Source organism: Pinus tabuliformis, chromosome 7 (assembly GCF_031772625.1).
Source record: "Pinus tabuliformis cultivar Carrire ecotype Pingquan chromosome 7, CPIR1, whole genome shotgun sequence".
NCBI lineage: Eukaryota > Viridiplantae > Streptophyta > Pinopsida > Pinales > Pinaceae > Pinus > Pinus tabuliformis.
This window is the reverse complement of record NC_142293.1, coordinates 493,417,958-493,438,881: the sequence shown is the minus strand read 5'-3', so window position 1 is coordinate 493,438,881 and position 20,924 is coordinate 493,417,958. Positions and strand designations below refer to the sequence as shown.

Sequence of the window (20,924 nt, the reverse complement as noted above, 5' to 3'; positions counted from 1 at the left end):
AAACAACAAGATAGAGTGGCTACCTAATCAACGTGTCTTAGAGGTCACATTGTTGAGGTTTCTCATTCCAACAAGGATAACATCAATAAATAGAGTGATCATAATTGAAATTGACTAAGGAAAATCACGAGAATGAGTGGATCCAAGGAACCAATAAAACCCATGCCAATAAAAAACTAGAATATGATGAAAGGAAACATATAATAATAATGGTTGTTTGAGAAGATCTTGTCACCACTTAGTGGCATTAATTCACTATGGGAGGGGATTCCTAGCATGTTCCCTTTGAGTGCCTGGAGGGACAATCAACATGTTGCTCCCACACAACACCTCCATCACATCCATACCACGTCATACGAGGAGCTCAAGAGCTTGCGTTATTATGTATTGATGGGGGGAATGTTCAACACTAGCGGGAGGGGTTTAACATAGGAAAAGACCCATTTAAAATCATTCCTATTTGGGATGGAAATCCTCCCCCACCACTGCTCATCTACAAGATTAATGATCTAAAAAACCTTTCAATGAGCTTTAATGGGAGATGAGTTCTTTGAAGAAAAATGCATAAGTTATATTTAAGCTACTATTAACAATATAATCCTAATCTAAATCTATTTCTAAGGATAATCATAAGGAGAACGAGCTTGAATTCAAATGGTTAATCACATATGTCACAATGATCTTCAAATTTAATTGCAAATTATAACTACAAATCTATAATAGAGTAATATTTCAAGAGAAAAAGGAATAAAAAGAACTAAAACACAACTCAAAAATAGCTTGTGAAATAACAACGATAGCTTTACAAAACATGATTACATAGCTATTGAATAGTCTCTAATTTGTGCAAAGTAGAGATCAATTTCATTCCCAAATTTAAGTTACAAACTTCCTTCTCAATATTACTTTAGTAGAAATCCATTCATGATAGATTTGACGGTGTGTGTGTGTGTGTGTGTGGATATGTATACACACACACACACACACACACACATATGAGAATTACGTTATTCCTCTAATTGATTCAATTGCATGAAACCGTAACTCTAGGGTGATTCAACAGATAAGGGACATTTCATTCTTTTGATTTTTTTCATATTTATTCTAAGCTTCAAATAAATTATTACATAGTTCTCCTTGGAAGGAAATATTTTAGTAAGTGGACCTTATAAGGTAGATATTAAGCTTACAAAAACCTTTTTAACGTATTTATTCAACATAGGAAATATTTGTCTTATGAGAGACATGCAACCTATTGGGTTTGTGAGATGCATCAAACATGTGAGCCCCACAAACATGTGGTATACTTCTAATTCCCATTTCAATTTATTGTATATATTTTTCTAAGGCTTATATGACTTCATATGGTGGGTGGATTCTATCAAGAGCTTTGAATGATGGTAGCTTGCATAAATTATTTAACCTTTCCATACGAGTCCATATCTTTAAACATTCAGTCCATTCTCTCTCTAGATATCCCTGAGTACCTTCAATTATATCTTTCCAATATGTTGAACCATGTTCAATAACTATCATTTCCCATGGATTTAAGGTGAGAATATCTAGAGGATTTTTCCCAAAGATTTCCTACAATTCCTTCACCATATCAAAGTGTAATTGAATTATTTCTTATTAAATTTTCAAGCATTGAAGCTCATTGTGTAAATGTAATAATTTAACTCTCAATTATTTGTAACTATTTATCTTTAATATAGAATTTCCTTTTCACATGTCCAACTTCATTTAGAACTTGAAGATCATACTCAATAAAGTCTATTATTATTGTATATTACTTTAAACTAATTAACTTGATTCTCAAGAAAAACAATTTCATAATTCATATTGTTTTATGTTTCTTTCTTCATCATTGGCTCTACCTGCAATTCCATGTGCTAGTGCTAAATTAGTTGACGCCAAGGCCACAAGTTTGGGCTTCTTGGTATCTAGGAAGTTGACCTCTATTCTGTGCACTATTGTTTTATCTACATAATTTTTCTTTTCTTATGGGTTTATTTGACAATCTTCTTCTCCCTTTTGTTATATGTTAACAATTCCAAATCTACAAATTCATCATTGGGAAGGGGCATAAGTGTATCTTCCCATGCTAACAAAATTTCCAATTTGTTTGGTTTGACCACTTCATCAATTTTGCATTTTCTTTTATCCTTACTAATTTTGACTATACTTTTCTTGGGAATATCATAAACATGTTTATCTTGTTGTTCCTATTTTCTCAATCAATTCTCTTTGTGACTTCACTATGAGCATTAGTTTGGTTCTCATTATTTTAATTCAAAGTTCTAGTCTAAATATGATTTGTTTCTTTTTCCTTTTTTATATTTTTTATCATATTCATCTTCTGTTTTATTTGCTTCAATAATTTCTTTAGCCTTTACATATTGCTCCTTTTTTGTTTCCTTTTAAGTCCATCTTGATTCCTTTTATCTTCTTCTTCATTTTTCTAGTAGTTGCTTCCCCTTTATCTTTTTTAGTAACAACTTCTCCTGCAATAAATTTTTTGTTTTTCCTTTCCTGCATCACTTATTTCTTCAATTTGTTAGCTCACAACTACCTAGCTTTTGCATCCATTTCCCATTTCCTTTTGGCTTATGCAATCTTTTTTTGTTTATGTTTTTGTTTTTGTTTATGTCAACTTCATCACTTTTCTTCTTTTCTTTTAGTTGCTCCTTTTTGTTGATGAGATAATATCTAGTCTCGTTGCCTAATTCTTACCTGGACTTGTTCCCATGATGTAATCCTTCTATTTACTTCTTCCACTTCCCACTTCTCATGTGTGTAAGGCCATGATATAACAAATTGAGTAGCATTCTTTCCTGCCATCTCTTTGGGTTTGTGCCTTTTAAATATTCCTTTATGGAATTAACATTCTAGCATAGATTGAGCCTCTATTCTTGTGAAGGTGGAGTTATTTAGCCTATATTGTGCATTGTACAAAGAATAATAAATGAAATTTTTCACTTTGTCCTTGATCGGTGATGCATTGAAGCCATGAAAAATATCTCTCTCAGCACTAACCTATTTGACACAAATTTTGGCAATAGGTGCAATGCTACAATAACCCCGTAGATTCTAATATAAGTATATTCATTGAAGTTGTTGAGGAGCTATATAGCTTTATCATATAACATATGAGAAAGTTTGCATAATATTAAGTTGAAATTAAGCAAAGAAATTATAATAAATACTTGCACACTCTCTTGTATTTGATAGTCCATATATTCCACTAGTACACATGCATATGAATATATGAGATGCTCCATGCCCATCCCATACCTAGAAAATGGTTTTTGGAATATAATGTCTACCAAATATGTAGAATGTTAACGAAGAGTTAGGTTTGTGGCCCTTTGCTTTAGCTAATGCTTACTTCATAGTATTGGATAAGCCAATTACCCAAGAAAAAATGGCACCTAGTGTAGTCACGATTTAGATTAGTGAGACCCATGTTTGTTTAAAATAAATGGTGTTTGGCTCTCTATTGTTAATTTTAGGCAACAATGGTATGTTCTATGCTTAAGAGTAATTTTACTTCAATTTCTTTATTAGCCCAATATAAATATCTAGTTTAGCAATCACATCAACATGAACATAAACATAAACATAAACATAAATAGAAGAAGACAAGCCAAGACAAGAGGACACAAGATGTGGCACCAGCCAAGGACAAACCCCAATGTGGGGAAAACCTTGGTCAATTCTTCTTTAGTCTTCAATAGTTCAACAGAAAGAGAGAGATAATACAATTTACAAATCTGATAGTTTATAACAACAACAAAAGAGCCCCAACCAGAAAAGTCAACACTGGTCAACAGGGTATATTTGACCCTCATCAATTTGGTCAACTTCAGCCTCCAAATAGCAAGATGAATCAGCCCTCAAAATAGTCTGAAATCAACCTAGTCAAAGTCTAGTCAAACAGTCCACCTGCGGTTAGCCCTAGCCGCAGTCAACGCTAGTCAACCGTTAACGTTTAGCCTCGATTTTTGTGCCCAGAAATGCAGCCTTCCCAAATAGAGATAGCCCTCAAAAAAACACAGTCAAAGGTGGTCAACACATGGTCAACGAAATCAAAACAACGATATGGAAATTCGGTCAAACCTGGTCAACGCCCAAAATAGAAATTTATCCTTCCTCTCCTTTGCACGTGTTGAGAGAGATGATGCCCAAAAATGCATACCCAATCAATGAGGAGAGAGAAAAAGATGTGTGAAGATGAGTGTGTCCAAATGAGGTTAAGTCACCTTCCATTTATATGCAACATTGAGGATGAATAGTCATGACTGTTGGGCTTCCGAGCCTACATAAGCTTGGCCGACGTTGACAATTTGTCCATAATCAAAATAAATTCATAACTTCATTTGTACATGTTAGAATCGGATGATCTCTAGATGAATCCTACACCTCTCGGAGAGAGGAATCCAAGAAAAATATCAGCTGTCATAAATAAGATGACCCATGTGGAGTTTGTCCCTAGTTTCCAATTTTAACACTCCCTCTCAACTAGGGAGAAATCCACCTGCTAATCCATCTGCCAATCTATACTATCTCTGCCATCAATGCAATGCTCTACTTTACTGAACTATAAAGAAGAAGAAGTGATCAAGAATGTATTGTACCATTCTCTACTGACACGAAGTCAGTCCCAATAAAAAGAGAGTGTCTCATACCACTCTTACTGACCCGAAGTCAGTTCCAATTGATCCCAGATCAATATCCGTCATCCTAGCATAGGGAGTACAGTAGTACATGATGCGTCCATATGTAGTACTATGGTCCTTATCCTCATTTTCCTACTCATTGGACAAATGAGAGGTACTTCCCATGAGTCCCTGACTGCATGGGTTGGATGTCTCAGTAGGAGAAGTATGAACCACTCATCCTGCCTACATGTGGCCAAGGGGTATCACAGGGGAAGGCTGAACCACTCACCCTGTACACAAAAAACCACTAGGGGAAGGCTAATCCACTCACCCTATGATTGCTCACCACTCTAAGAAGTACCCCAAACGCCCCAGAGCTCCTAGAGTTCAATGTCCATCTCATACAGGACCCCCATAAGAGGGTCTCTCCATGACTCCAAGTCATTCTCGGAAGGCCAAGAATTTGACCTTCCCTAGGGGCTTTGTGAGAATATAAACGACCTGCTCATTAGTCCCAATTTGATGGAGCCTTATTGCTCCTCGTTGTACCATATCATGGATAAAATGGTACATGATATCTATATGCTTGGAGCAATCATGAAACACATGATTCTCTAATAATCGGATCCCACTTTGGTTGTCGCAGAGGATCACAATGGTATCTAGCACATGTCCAAACAACTCACTGAAGAGCTTCCTCAACCAGACAACTTCATAGGATGCCATACCAGCAGCTCTATATTCGGCCTCGACAGTGCTCAAGGCAACCGATTTTTGCTTCCTACTCATCTAGGATATCGAAGCAGAACCCAAAGAAAAATAACATCCAGAAGTGCTCTTGCGATCCACCACACTGCTAGTCCAATCAGCATCAGAATAACCATGCAGCCTCACATTTTTGGCAGTATATCTCAATCCATGAGTGATTGTGCCCCGAAGATATCTTAAAAGATTCTTAGCAGCAATCCAATGTACATGATGAGGCTCAACCATGTATTGGATCAACGTAAAACAAATTTCTGGATGGGAGTTCACTAAGAACATCAGTGCTCCAATGAGCGGACGATACTCATAAGCATTTCCCAATTAAGCCCCAACAACACTACCACATAGCTTCTTAAAGTTAAGTTCCATTAGGGTAGTCATAGGCTTGCAATCCACCATCCCAAATCTTTCCAATATATTCACAACATATTTTCCTTGAGATAGGAAAATTTCACCTGGATTTTGCCAGACCTCCAACCCTAGGAAGTAGTGCATCAGTCCTAGGTCCTTCATCTCAAATTCAGAAGCCAAATCCCTCTTACATTTGAAAATGAGAGGGTCTGCACCTGTCAGAAAGAGGTCGTCCACATAAAGTACTAGAATCAGAGGTTTATCATTTTCAACCTTAAAGTAAAGGTTTGGATCGGCTTCACTTCTAGTGAGTCCCAACTTCATCAGATAGCTATCGATCCTCTCATAACAAGCTCATGGTGCTTGCTTCGATCCATAGAGAGCTTTCTTTAACCTGTGTACATGATATTCCTGATCATGAACCTCAAACCCCGTTTTTCCATATAGACTTCCTCTTTGATTGAACCATGCAAGAAAGCGATCTTGACATCCATCTGATGTAGGTTCCATCCTTGCGAGGCAGCAAGGGATATGATTGAGTGGATGGTGGTGTATACAGGTGCAAATATGTCATCGTAATATACACCTTCCTTTCGAGAGAAGCCTCCAGCAACAAAGCGAGCCTTTTATGCACTTCCATCAGCTCCATGCTTGATTTTGTAGAGCCACTTAGAGGTGACAACCAATTTGTCCTAGGGTCTAGGGACCACATCCCAAACATCATTCTTCATAATTGACTCGTATTCTTCATTCATAGAATCCTTCCAAACTTTTTGCTTCACGACTTCTTCGAATGATGAAGGTTCATCTTGAATGATAGTGCTCATGGTGTTCAAATATCCTTGATACTTATTCGAATTATTGCTTTCACGGAAAGCCTCCCTTGGTGCAATGTGTCTCTCGGCATCTTCGAGAGTCTCCCTGATCGATGAGGGTCTCCTTTCGGAAGAGGAGGGCTCATGAGGAAGAGGATCAATAGGATCCCTAGGTTCATCAACATCAAGCATCGTTTCGTCCTCTTTTTCACCCTGATTTCTGGTGTTAGCTTCTTTGTCCTTCCTTAGGATAGGAAGGTTGTTGATCTTCCTGAGGGCCATATCTTTGTCAAAGGTGACATCATGACTTATCTCAACTTCCTTTTGACCAACCACATAAATTATATATCCCTTGGAATTTTCACTATAGCCCACAAAGATTCCTTTCTTCCCAGATGCACCCAATTTGCTTCTTTTCTCTTTCGGCATATGAAAATATACAGGACTTCCAAAAGTTCTAAAATGAGAGATACCAAGTTTCTTACCAGTGAACATTTCTTCGGGAATCTTGGAGTCCAATGCTTGATGAGGGCATCAGTTTTGAACATACACAACGATATTTTCAACTTCAGCCCATAGAAACTTCAGAAGGCCTTGATCATGAAGCATGGCATGAACAACTTCTACAATAAACCGATTCTTCCTTTCAACCACACCATTCTGCTCGGGAGTGTATGGAATTGTAGTCTCCCTCTTAATTCCAGCTTCTTTGCAATAATCTTGGAATTCACTAGATTCGTACTCGGTCCCCCATTATCAGTCCTCAATATCTTGATTTTCAAGGCTCTCAAGTGTAGGAACCAAGTGAACACTTCAACCTTCTTCTTCAAGAAGTAGATATAGGTCTTGCGAGAATAATCATCCGTAAAGGTGAGATAATATAAGTATTCTCCCAAAGAGTTTACGAGCATCATACCAAATATGTTAGAGTGGATCAATTGCAATATATCTGTGGTCTTTCTATTACTTGAGGGGAATGGTCCTCTTGTAATTTTTCCCTCGGCACATCTCGCACATACACCTTCATGCTCTACTTTGAACTCAGGCATACCTATCACCATGTGTCTCACATTGGGTAGGGCCATATAATGAAGATGGGAAAACCTTTGGTGCCATAGTTCAGATTGTAGATATGTGTCGAAAGACATGGATCCTAATGCACTTCCTCCAACTTGATACAAAGTGTCAACCCTAAACCCAAGAGTAAAAGAATCTTTAAATTTTCTTTTCCAAACACGTACATTTCCATCGATAAAAGCAAGCTTGAATCCTTTATCTTCCATTTCCAAAATGGACACCAGGTTCTTCTTGAGATTGGGTACATATAGAAATTCTTGAAAATGAATAATGTTACCTTGATTCAATTGAAGGGTAAAATTCCCTACTCCCTTCACAAGATAGGTGGCATTGTCTCCAAGGATGATCTCCAAGTTTGTCTCCTTTTCTATCAGATTAGAGAGGGATTCCTTGTATCTGATGAAGTTCCTTGAGGCACCACTATCAAACAACCAATTTCCCAAAGTGTTCAGCGAAGAGGTAGTGGAGAGGGTCAATATCCATAATCCATCACTTCTTTTTCTTCCAAGGTCAAATCAAGAGACATCTTCCATCCATTATAGTCAGATTTATCATGGAGCTTGTCTTCAACCAGGAAGTAAGATGAAGAACCCATTGAACCTTTTGTCCTTGTCCAATTATCTTTAGTGATTGCTCTTTCACTCTTGCTTGGGCTTTGTCTTCACCTCAGCTCTGATACCATGGTAATTTTAGGCAACCATGGTACATTATATGGTTAAGAGCAATTTTACTTCAATTTCTTTATTAGCCCAATATCAATATTCAGTTTAACGATCACATCAACATGATAGTAAAATGTAGATAAAACATAAACATAAACAGAAGAAGACAAGCAAGACAAGAGGACACAAGATGTGGCACCAAGGACAAACCCCAATGTGGGGAAACCCTTGATCAATTCTTCTTTAGTCTTCAACAGTTAAGTAGAGAGAGGTAATACAATGTAAAATATGATAATTTATCACAACAACAAAAGAGCCCTAACCAGAAAAGTCAACGTTGGTCAACATGGAAGATTTGACCCTCAACAATTCGGTCAACTTCAGTTAACTTCGGCCTCCAAACAACAAGATGAATCAGCCCTCAAAACAATATGAAATCAACCCAGTCAAAGTTTGGTCAAACAGTCCACTTGTGGTCAACCCTAGCCGTAGTCAACGTTTAGCGATTTCTATGCCCAAAAATACGGCCTACCCAAAGAGAGATAGCCCTCATAAAAATGCAGTCAAAGGTGGTCAACAAAGTCAAAACAACAATTTGGAAATTCGGTCAAACTTGGTCAACGCCCAAAACAGAACGTTCCTTTCCTTCGCATGTGTGGAAAGAGATGCTGACCATAAATGTGTAGCGAATCAATGAGGAGAGAGAGAGATGTGCAAATATGAGTGTGTCCAAATGAGGTTAAGTCACCTTCTATTTATATGCAACGTTGAGGATGAATAGACGTGACCGTTAGGCTTCTGAGCCTACATAAGTTTGATGGTCGACCTTGACAATTTGTCCATAATCAAAATAAATTCAAAACTTCATTTGTACATGTCAAAATCAGATGATCTCTATATTAATCCTACACCTCTCAGAGAGAGGAATCCAAGAAAAATATGTCATAAATAAGATGACCCATGTGGAGTTTGGCCCTAGTTTCTAATTTTAACATTTATAGAGTCCACTTGCTCAGGGAAAAACATATATATAAGGGATTCTTAAGTTGATAATGGAATGAACACAACAATTCTTATATCCAAAACCTCTCCTTCTTGCCCACCACTTATTAATTTCTTATCTTCCTTATCTTTGTGAAACTCTTCTATTAATGTTGTGGTCATGTAAACAATTGAGTTGTAAAACTTCCAAAACTTTTCCAATTTTTAAGGTTGAATATATGCTATGGAACTTTAGTGATCACTAAAAATAGTCTTATTTCTACATTAGTGTGATCTACAATCCATTAATGACCTTAGAATAAGGGAACATTGATGTTCTAGTTGCCACACAATGTAAATTTGGCTTTCTTATACTTGGAAATACATGTTCATTAATGCATCTATCATTTGCATAATTTCGTGGTATAATTTTTGGATATTCTTCCTCTCTAAATCTGATGAAAATATCACCCTAGCCACAAAAAATGAGCTACACTTGTGGTATGGGATATGTCTTTAAAAATTGGCCTAGAAAGCTTTGTAACTAGTTTGACAAGGTCTATAATTGACATGGTAGGATCTATTGGTAATTCTAGTTGTAATTGCTTTGTCATAGTTTTTTTTTTCTACTCTTTGAAGTCTTTAGATCCATATAATCCCTATTTGTCAACGTTTCAAAATCAATCATCCAAAATCACAAAAATAATGAATTTCCTTTGTGATCAATGATGTATTTATGTTAAAGCATGGTAATGGAATTCTTAATAAAGAAATATTTCTTAAAATATAGTAGGATAAGGTTTTTTCGCTTTAAGATAGTGATATTTATAATACATATGGGAGACATAGGATTTTGACTCACAACCTTTGCTTCTGACATCAAAGAAGCTTATGTAATAGTGATATTTATAAGACATATAGGAGACATGGGATTTTGATTCACAAACTTTGCTTCTTACATCAAGGAAGCTTATTTAAAATCTACTTATGAAAACCAAATTCATTACTTCATAAAGATTTTGGAATCATGCTACAAGTTACCAATTATAAGCAATTTCATGAAAGTTAGGGATATGGTGAATAATGTGAAAGCTTTAAAGCTCCAGCTAGATAGAAATTCACCCAAAAATACACAAAACATCCTTTAAACAAAGATAAAACCAGTCTAATGGATATGAGAACTTAGTCACAATTTCGTAGCATTGAGGCTAACATTACTTGATGGATATGAGAACTTAGTCACAGTTTCATAGTATTGAGGCTAACATTACTTGTGAATCTACAAGGATTTCATTATTACGAGGAATTGAGCTTAAACGAATATGCGATGGACTTGACTTACCCAAAAATAACACAATTAAACATTGGACTATCGGTTGTGAGTGTTTTGGCAAAGTGACAATAATCCTCCTTACATTACTTTATGTTACATGTTAGATGATAATTGTTGTGGAAATGAAACATGGTGAATACTATAGTGTTTAACTGCGATAAATGCAAATATTTCATGTTTTGGACTTCAATACTTAGTCTTCATAAGGTTGAAAGGGGGGGCAAAGGTCTATGAGCTTTGGTGAAGATTTGTCATTCTACTTTCTTAGGATGAAAGAACTTCAATATTAAAATGTAACTCAATGTTTAAAGTGTGATAAGAGACTTATGATGAAGATTTAAAAGTCACTTTACCATGACCATTGAAAAGGGGATTGAATATTAAGAAAACTTTGTCTTCGGGAAGAATATTTTTTTTATATATTAAAGAATTTTACTGAAGAATTGTAATTTATGCTTCAAGCTATATACTTTCCTTCAAGAAGAATTAAAGCTTCATTTTGAAGACCTTGACTAAAGAATTTTAATTTATGCTTTAGGTTATTTTACACTCTTTTAAGAAAGCTAAGAGCCTAGGGTTAGATGTTGGGACCTAAGTTCTATTTGTGTGTTTATGAGTTATTAGAGGACGAAATTATGAGATTGGTTGAAAAATCTAGAACCTCTAGGAAAATGTTAAGGGCATTTGATTGTACTTTAATTTCTCTTATCCCAAAAAAGAATGATTCCACATAGTTTTATGATCTATGTTTGTAACGTAATATACAATATAACAAAGATGATAACTATACAATGAAAGTAGTCGTGTGTTGTGGAAGACAACAAACACAATAACTATACAATGAAAGTAGATTTTGTTTAGGGTGTTGTGTGTTGTGGAAGACATCAATGCTTATTTGGATTTTATAAGATGTAGCAAGTTAAGGATTGGTAGATGGTTTCATTTAAATATGGAAGTCAACAAAGGAGTTAGAATGAAATTAGTTTACAAATAACTTAGAAAACTTGAAAAATAGGGAAATGAGATAAGGTAAGATCAAGAGAAAGACCTATCGATTAGTTGCAATGGAAATTACAGGTTAATTGAACCTCTTTTGGCTAACTCACAAGTATTTGGGTTTTATAAGATTGAAGGAGTAGCAAGTCCTCTTTTGGCTAACTCACAAGTATTTGGGTTTTATAAGATTGAAGGAGTAGCAAGTTAAGGATTGGTAGATGATTTGATATAAAGATGGAAGTCAACAAAGGAGTTAGAATGAAATTAGTTTACAAATAACTTATAGCAAAGTTCTATTCTTCTCATAAATCAGGGAGATGATAAAACATTAATATTGGATCATATTTTTATTGTATGTCCTTTTTCAAATCTTGTGTGGAAAGAAGTACTACAATTAACCTGTGGAAACTTCCAATGGGATATAAAGATGCCTAGGTGATTTTTTTTTAGTATTGGCTTTAATAAAAATATGTAGCAAAGTCAAAATACATTACTTGCTTTGTTCTCTATGAGTTATGGTTAGCTAGGAACAAAGCCATGTTCATAAGGAAATTAAACATCCTAATACTTCTAATGGGATATGGTTAGCTAGGAACAAAGCCATGTTCCAAGGAATTGAAACATCCAAGATAAATGGCTATTCTGATAATCAAATATACTTTAGCTTGAGATTGTTTGATGGTGCATGTCAAGAATACTAGGTAATAAGTGAGAATTGATAAGCTATAAGTTTGGGGATAATGGAAAAAATACAATAACAAATTTGTTCTAGCTTAAGATTATTTTGGTGCATGCCAAGATAATGGAAAAAAACACAATAACAAATTTGCTATTGATATGGGGTCCTTTTTTCATGGAAAATAACTATTTTTCTTAGTGTATATGTAGGACCAAATAAAATTTGTTATTGATATGGGGTCCTTTTTTCATAGAAAATATCTATTTTTCTTAGTGTATATGTAGGACCAAATAATTGTAATATCTATTTTTCTTAGTGTATTTGTAGGACCAGACCAAATAATTGTAATATCTATTTTTCTTAGTGTATTTGTAGGACCAAATATGATGTACAAAGTTTTTTCATGGAAAAAAGGTATGAAACCAAGTAATATTTTCATGACTTTTAGGCTATCTCATCAAAATATATCTATTTTTCCTAGTGTATATGTAGGATCAAATAATTGTAATATCTATTTTTCTTAGTGTATTTGTAGGACCTAGTGTATTTGTAGGACCAAATATGATGTACAAAATTTTTTCATGGGAAAAAGGTATGAAAACAAGTAACTAATGTATATGTAGGACCAAATAATTGTAATATCTATTTTTCTTAGTATATTTGTAGGACCAAATATGACGTACAAAGTTTTATCATGGAAAAAAAGTATGAAAACAAGTAATATTTTCATGACTTAAGCTATCTATTTTTCCTAGTGTATATGTAGGACCAAATATGATGTACAAAGTTTTATCATGGAAAAAAGGTATGAAAACAAGTAATATTTTCATGACTTATAGCTATCTATTTTTCCTAGTGTATATGTAGGACCAAATATGATGTACAAAGTTTTTCATGGAAAAATGGTACGAAAACAAGTAATATTTTCATGACTGCTATCTATTTTTCCTAGTGTAAATATAGGATTGAATAATTGTAATATCTATTTTTCTTACTGTATTTGTAGGACTTAGTGTATTTGTAGGACCAAATATGATGTACAAAGTTTTTTCATGGAAAAAAGATATGAAAACAAGTAATATTTTCATGACTTTTAGGCTAGCTATTTTTCCTAATGTATATGTAGGACCAAATAATTGTAATATCAAACTTAGTGTATTTGTAGGACCAAATATGATGGACAAAGTTTTTTCATGGAAAAAAGATATGAAAACAAGTAATATTTTCATGATTGGCTACTTATTTTTCCTAATGTATATGTAGGACCAAATAATTGTACTTAGTGTATATGTAGGAACAACTAATTGTAATATCTAGTGTATATATATCTAGTTTCTTACTGTATTTAGGACTTACTGTATTTGCAGGACCAAATATGATGTACTTTTTCATGGAAAAAAGATATGAAAACTAGTAATATTTTCATGATTTTTAGGCTAGCTATTTTGACTTAGTGTATATGTAGGAACAACTAATTGTAATATCTAGTGTATATGTAGGACCAAATAATTGTACTTAGTGTATATGTAGGAACAACTAATGGTAATATCTAGTGTATATGTAGGACCAAATAATTGTAATATCTATAATTGTAATATACATAAACGTAGGACTGAATAATTGTAATTGTAATATATATAAATGTAGGACTAAATAATTGTAATATCTATTTTTCTTAATGTATTTGTAAGACTTAGTGTATTTGTAGGACCAAATATGATGTACAAAGTTTTTTCATGGAAAAAAGATATGAAAACAAGTAATATTTTCATGGATTGAATAATTGTAATATTTATTTTTGTTAATGTATTTGTAAGACTTAGTGTATTTGTAGGACCAAATATGATGTACAAAGTTTTTTCATGGAAAAAGATATGAAAACAAGTAATATTTAAATAATTGTAATATCTATTTTTCTTAACCAAATATGATGTACAAAGTTTTTTCATGGAAAAAAGATATGAAAACAAGTAATATTTTCATGGACTGAATAATTGTAATATCTATTTTTCTTAACCAAATATGATGTACAAAGTTTTTTCATGGTTCATGGAAAAAAGATATGAAAACAAGTAATATTTTCATGGACTGAATCATTGTAGTATCTATAAATGTAGCATTGAATAATTGTAATATCTATTTTTCTTAATGTATTTGTAAGACTTAGTGTATTTGTAGGACCAAATATGATGTACAAAGTTTATTCATGGAAAAAAGATATGAAAACAAGTAATATTTTCATAACTTTTAGTCTAGCTATATGTAGGACCAAATATTAGTGTATATGTAGGACCAAATAATTGTAATATCTAGTATATATGTAGGACCAAATAATTTTAATATCAATATTTTCATAACTTTTAGTCTAGCTATATGTAGGACCAAATATTAGTGTATATGTAGGACCAAATAATTGTAATATCTAGTATATATGTAGGACCAAATAATTGTAATATCTATTTCTCTAACTATAGTTGTAGGACCAAATATTAATGTATATGTAGGACCAAATAATTGTCATATCTATTTCTCTAACTATATTTGTAGACCAAATAAGATGTACAAAGTTTTTTCATGGAAAAAAGATATGAAAACAAGTAATATTTTCATGACTTTTAGTAATAACTATTTTTCTTAATGTATTTGTAAGATTTAGTGTATTTGTAGGACCAAATTTGATGTACAAAGTTTTTTCATGGTTCATGGAAAAAAGATATGAAAACAAGTAATATTTTCATGGACTGAAATTGTAATATCTATAAATGTAGGATTGAATAATTGTAATATCTATTTTTCTTAATGTATTTGTAAGACTTAGTGTATTTGTAGGAACAAATATGATGTACAAAGTTTTTTCATGGAAAAAAGATATGAAAACAAGTAATATTTTCATAACTTTTAGTCTAGCTATATGTAGGACCAAATATTAGTGTATATGTAGGACCAAATAATTGTAATATCTATTTTTCTAACTATATTTGTAGGACCAAATATGATGTACAAAGTTTTTTCATGGAAAAAAGATATGAAAACAAGTAATATTTTCATAACTTTTAGTCTAGCTATATGTAGGACCAAATATTAGTGTATATGTAGCACCAAATAATTGTAATATCTATTTTTCTAACTATATTTGTAGAACCAAATATGATGTACAAAGTTTTTTCATGGAAAAAAAAATATAAAAACAAGTAATATTTTCATGACTTTTAGTCTAGTTATATGTAGGACCAAATAATTGTAATATCTATTGTATATATAAGACCAAATAATTGTAATATCTATTTTTCTAATTATATTTGTAAAACTTAATATATTTGTTAAAAATAAGTTGAAAAACTACAAATATAAATTAGCACATATCTCCATTAAGCACAAGTCCAAACATGAAACCGAATGAAAGAGAGTTATTGCTTATACACTTTTACATTTTCTTTAAAATTATTTGACTCTTAAAAAGAAGTTAATTACAACCTACTTACAAAACTAAAAACTAAAATTATTACTACTATCTCATACTACTATCTCGATGTTACGTATTTCACCGGAATGAATTGAATTTTGCAAATTATTCCCCGCTGGAGTCAGATATTCATGCTGCACAAATTCCATTTGCTTACTGTGGAACGATATTCATGCTGCACAAATTCCATTTGCTCACTGTGGAACGAGTGGAACTTTTCATTTTTCCTCCCATATTAAATATGGGCAATCCGACAGCAGCTCTGGAAAACTCTTTTCTCGTATGATAATCGCAATAATAAGAAGATGGCCTCATTTTAGTTTCCAAGAATTCTTTCAATATTATTACGCCTTTAAAAAACAAATGACAAACTTTATTCCTGGGCAGGTATGAGAAACACCGTCTAACCATAGGGATTATATCGATGAGAGTATCGTCCAATCCTCGGTGCTTTCCTGCGACCAACAGAAAACTTTATTGAGTACCATACAAAACCAATTATTTGGCTAATTAGTTTTATACAAAACCAATTACTTGGTTAAGTAAAAACTTGGTGGTTTCAAGTAAGAGATGAAATGGTCCTTTTTTGGATGATTTAATTTATAGAATTGGCTAAAATTATTTATTTATTTAAAAATATATTTTAAATAATAAAATATGTTTTAAAATATATTTTAAATAACAAAAAATTATAAAATTGTTTTAAAATGTATATTTTTTTTTTCTAGTTAAGACTAACCTAAGTACCACAGTGGGATTTGTGGGATTTGAACCGGTGACTTATTGCAAGGAGCTATTGCAAGGAGTGTTCGTGTTTTAACAGCACATTCATTCACCGTCAATCCAATTACAAGGAGTGTCTTAACAGCACACCCATTGCAAGGAGTGTCTTAACACCACACCCATCACCGTCAATTTAAAGCCCCATAGACATTTTAAAATGTATATTAAATAACAAAAAAAATCACAATATTACTTTAAATTGTATTACTAAAAAATCTTAAAACAAAACTATATAACATTAAAAAATATAAAGAACAAAACCATGTAACAAACAGCCTATCAAAAAAAAGGAAACAGCATTGTACCAAGCATGATCAAATTCTCAGCTTTTGAAAAAGGCTCCTTCCAATGTACAGGTTTCAACAAAATTTGAAGGATAGATTTGTTGGGCTATGTAGCAATGAGCTACAGAATTATTCTATAGACAGAAGACTCATATAAAATGTTTATTTTTTATTTTTTGATTCTGTTTTATGTTTTGTTTTAAGAAGACAGACAGGTACAAGAAAAGTGACAGATGAGAATGTTAAAATGAGCATAGGAAAAATGGTGGATATGGATGAGAAAATAATAAAAATGTAGTTATTTTTTTTGAAAATATATAGTCTTTTTTTGATAAAGTGTTTTTGTTTTAAGGGAAAAAACAAAAAAATAAATCTTTTCTTTTTTCTTTTAAGATAAAGTGTTTTTTTGGAAAAAGTTAAATAAAAATAAATATTAAATTATTGACATCGTTTTTATTTAATTTATCTTAAAAATCAGAAACATTCTCAAAATCTAGGACCAAAATAATAATAACTCGTAATTAAAAAAAAATACACAAATAAAATATTTACCCATAACCATAGCCAGGATAGTAGCAAGGAGCAGAAATATATGGGTTAAAAGGTCTCCTTGGATATGGTACAGCGGGAGTGAAAACACGCCCACGAAAGTGTTTCAATCCAGGGTGATTTGTCCGCTTTCGAGTCACCTGTAAAGAAATTTTCACAATATAGTAATTAACAATAATATGTGACAAAATTTAAATAAATTTTCAAATTTTTACCAAGGTTTTCAAATTTTATAATCTCCTTTTTCAATTTGGAGAATTTTTTGAAATTGGAACCACAAGAGTGTAGTCAATTTTCTGAGGTGACCTTATCTTCAATTCTAAAATATATGAAAGGATAGGAACAAAAACAAAAAGCTGATGTTTTATCTAAAATGGGTCTAACTTCTTCCCATGGCGTTTGGAGGATGCAGACTGGATGCAGATCACAACGGACAGCAACAGCTTCCAGATCCAAGACTTTTGTCTTCCGGGTATATAATTCTCTATCAATAGAAAATATCTGGTCTGTTTTTTAATACTTGCCCACATTTGGGCATATCTCTCAGCGAAGGTATGCACATATATATTTTGTTGTCATGGAAATCATTTTGTTTTCTATATCTGTTAATCATATGTATCTATCTCCACACAATCATTTTGTAGCTGAACAGGAAAGTCTTCTAAATGTTTTTGTTTAATCTCAAGATGTGGCGTGGTCTACACTGCTAAAGGCATTCTGCCTCTTCTAAAGGCATTATCAACCGAGCCATGTATGCTTATATATCCACTATCATGAATATAATATAAATATATAGCTTCTTTTCGTGCTGAAAATGAAATGACCTCACTCTTATCCCTCTAATTCCAAAATATTTTTAAAATGAGTAATCAAAATAAAAATAATTGACTAATAAGAGTGAAGTCAAGCATATATATTCTATAATAATATTGTAAAAATTCAATAAATTTCAGCGCCACAATATGTCAAAAGAATTTTACATGAACTGAAAATCCACCTTAAGTTTTCGGCTACGTAACTCAGAATCGTTCAACGCCAAAGCTCTTAGAACGGCCCCCGGTTCCAAAAATTCAACGTAAGCAAACCTGTACAGATCAGAAACAAAAGCAAAAACAAAATCTCATATTCATGCAACAATGCATGCAATCATATTCAACGGTGAAGCTACAGAAATCTGAATTATGTAACCCTTGATTGGACAAACAATACAATATAATAAGAATCAGTCTAACCCTTTTGGATGCCCATATTTGTCGGACTTAATTGTAATTCTATTAACTGTTCCACAAGCCAAAAAATGGAGTCGCAGATCTTCAGGGGTGCAAGAGTAATCAACCTTAAAAGCACAGTAAACAAGCATGGATAAATACATGCATTCTAAACCTTTACGATACTTAATCTAGTAGGAATAAGAGTGAGGTGTGTAACAAAGAGTTGAATTTAAGTAGATCGTAGATTTTCGAAATATTTTAGAATTTAAATTTGACGAACAAAATCTTAAAGGTAGATTGCAGATTTTTAAAATACTCTAGAATTTAATGAAAAAATTTAAACTCGAAAAATAAAACTTTAAAAATAAATCATTCATGTTCATAAGATTCTAGAATATTAATAAAATCCACCATTATCCTAAGCAAAAGGCAACCAGTGAATTGTAAAATTAAAACCCAAATGCCTCAATTTATGTGTTTCAATGGTAAATTAAAACATTCAATATTCACTCAACAAGATCATACCAATTGAATACACAGAATCAACACTCAACCACTTAACTTGATTTGACATAATCAATAAAATATGAATAACCCTCAAAACTGCAATTTAAAATCCTTACATTGCCAACAAATACAGAGCGCGAATCGGCATCCTCCCTGGTTGGCTCATTTTGGGTAGAGCTTGAATTTAAACCCATCTCGCTCTCAACTTTAGCTTGCAATTCCTTGATGGCATTCGTCTCTTCTTCTAATTCAGTTATCCGTTTTTTCATTTCTTCTATCTGCTGCAGAACATTAACTGTGTTAAGACATTGAACTGGGTGGTTCACTATCAATCTGATGGTTGATGGTTGATTTTATGTACTATCATATAGATTTTGTCTATTATTATGTTTTTTTCTTACTGAAAGAAAAACGTTGAACAATTTTATTAGGAAGAATCAAAACATTTTTTCCACTATAATTTTTTAGTAAGAAAAAATGTCTGAAAAATATAATACATATAAATCAATCTATATTGTTACCAACCATAAATCAGATTTAAACAAGAGTCTCTCCTTCCCATATCTAGAGAATATATGCAATGTACTAGGTAACAAAAACATGGCATGCAGAAACATGAAAAATGCAGGATATCATCATTCTAGTTCTCCAAAAAAACAAACAGTTACTTGTATGAGAATTCCTTCTTGCAGTTGACATTTATCTAGGCAATGGAAGGATTCCAGCATCTACTTTGTGCACACCCATCACTCTATCAATATGCATCCCATCCAGCTCATCTTGTAGTCTCATCTTGAACATGAGATCTACATTTTGATTATATTCTTGTCCAATATGTTGTTGCAGCGATGAGTCCCTTAAAGAGATCCATAAGAACTCAATCTGACAGAGCCATCCATCCACCCATATTCTATATATATATATATTAACATTGTCAATATCTATCACATTACTTTTACGCGCCAGAATTCAATGTGTATGAAAAAGTGTATGAAAAAGATTCCAAATTCAATGTGTGAGAGAGATTCCAAATTCAATATGTGAAAAAAATTTCATTCCTTCCTCGCAACCACCCACCCCTGATTACCCAATTAACTACAGAATTTCAAAACATATTAAGACTACAAAATTTAATGTAAAACGATGGGAACTATGTAAAGCTTGTGAGGCTCACCGTTGTTGCAGCATTGTTTTGATGTCGGTGGGAGTCATTATCTTGTTCCTCATAGAGATCATGGTCCATTGACTCACCTTCAACATATTCCTCCGGAATGTCTCCACCATAAACAGCATGATCATCATCCATTTCTGAATTCTCTTTTCCCAGTAAAATTTTATAAGATGGCAGGGGAAGAGAAGATTCTGAAAGAAGTTATGATTAAGACCATCCGGAGGATGGAGGCGCAGGGGAATACGAGTGACGGCACCTTTTGATGAGATACGAGCGAACCGCTTGCATGCCCGTTATTGACAGTTGAAACTGTCTCCAATAACCTATATCATAATATTTTGATCTCTGTATAGCAAAGTGAAGTAAGGCTTCTTAAGAATCAATGGAAGTGTGTTTACCGGGTAACATAAGTGGTACGCTGTGGGATAGAGTCCTTATTCATTCTCATTCAAATCTAGGTCCAAAATTATAAGGGAAGTGATTATATTTTTACAAAATATTTGGTAAAATAAAATTTAAAATTAATTTTCTATATATATATTTAAATATTAAAGCATTTTAATTTTTTATCAATAATAAATAAATTTATCTACAAGATCATAATATTTTTAAAAAATAATTTTTTTTTGTTATATT

General features: G+C 32.9%; 1 protein-coding gene across 1 annotated transcript in view; it reads right to left on the bottom strand.

Annotated features, from left to right (window-relative positions):
- Positions 1 to 20,423, bottom strand: part of LOC149248189 (polyadenylate-binding protein 2-like) — a 41,339-nt gene extending 20,916 nt beyond the window's left edge. Inside the window, exons 1-5 of the mRNA XM_089448115.1 lie at positions 20,369 to 20,423; positions 19,234 to 19,412; positions 18,632 to 18,735; positions 18,397 to 18,484; positions 17,403 to 17,539 (exon numbers count right to left, since the gene is read on the bottom strand). Coding sequence (XP_089304241.1) covers positions 17,403 to 17,539; positions 18,397 to 18,484; positions 18,632 to 18,735; positions 19,234 to 19,412; positions 20,369 to 20,423 — 563 coding nt within the window. The remainder of the gene's footprint in view (positions 1 to 17,402; positions 17,540 to 18,396; positions 18,485 to 18,631; positions 18,736 to 19,233; positions 19,413 to 20,368) is intronic.
- Positions 20,424 to 20,924: the final 501 nt, after the last annotated feature.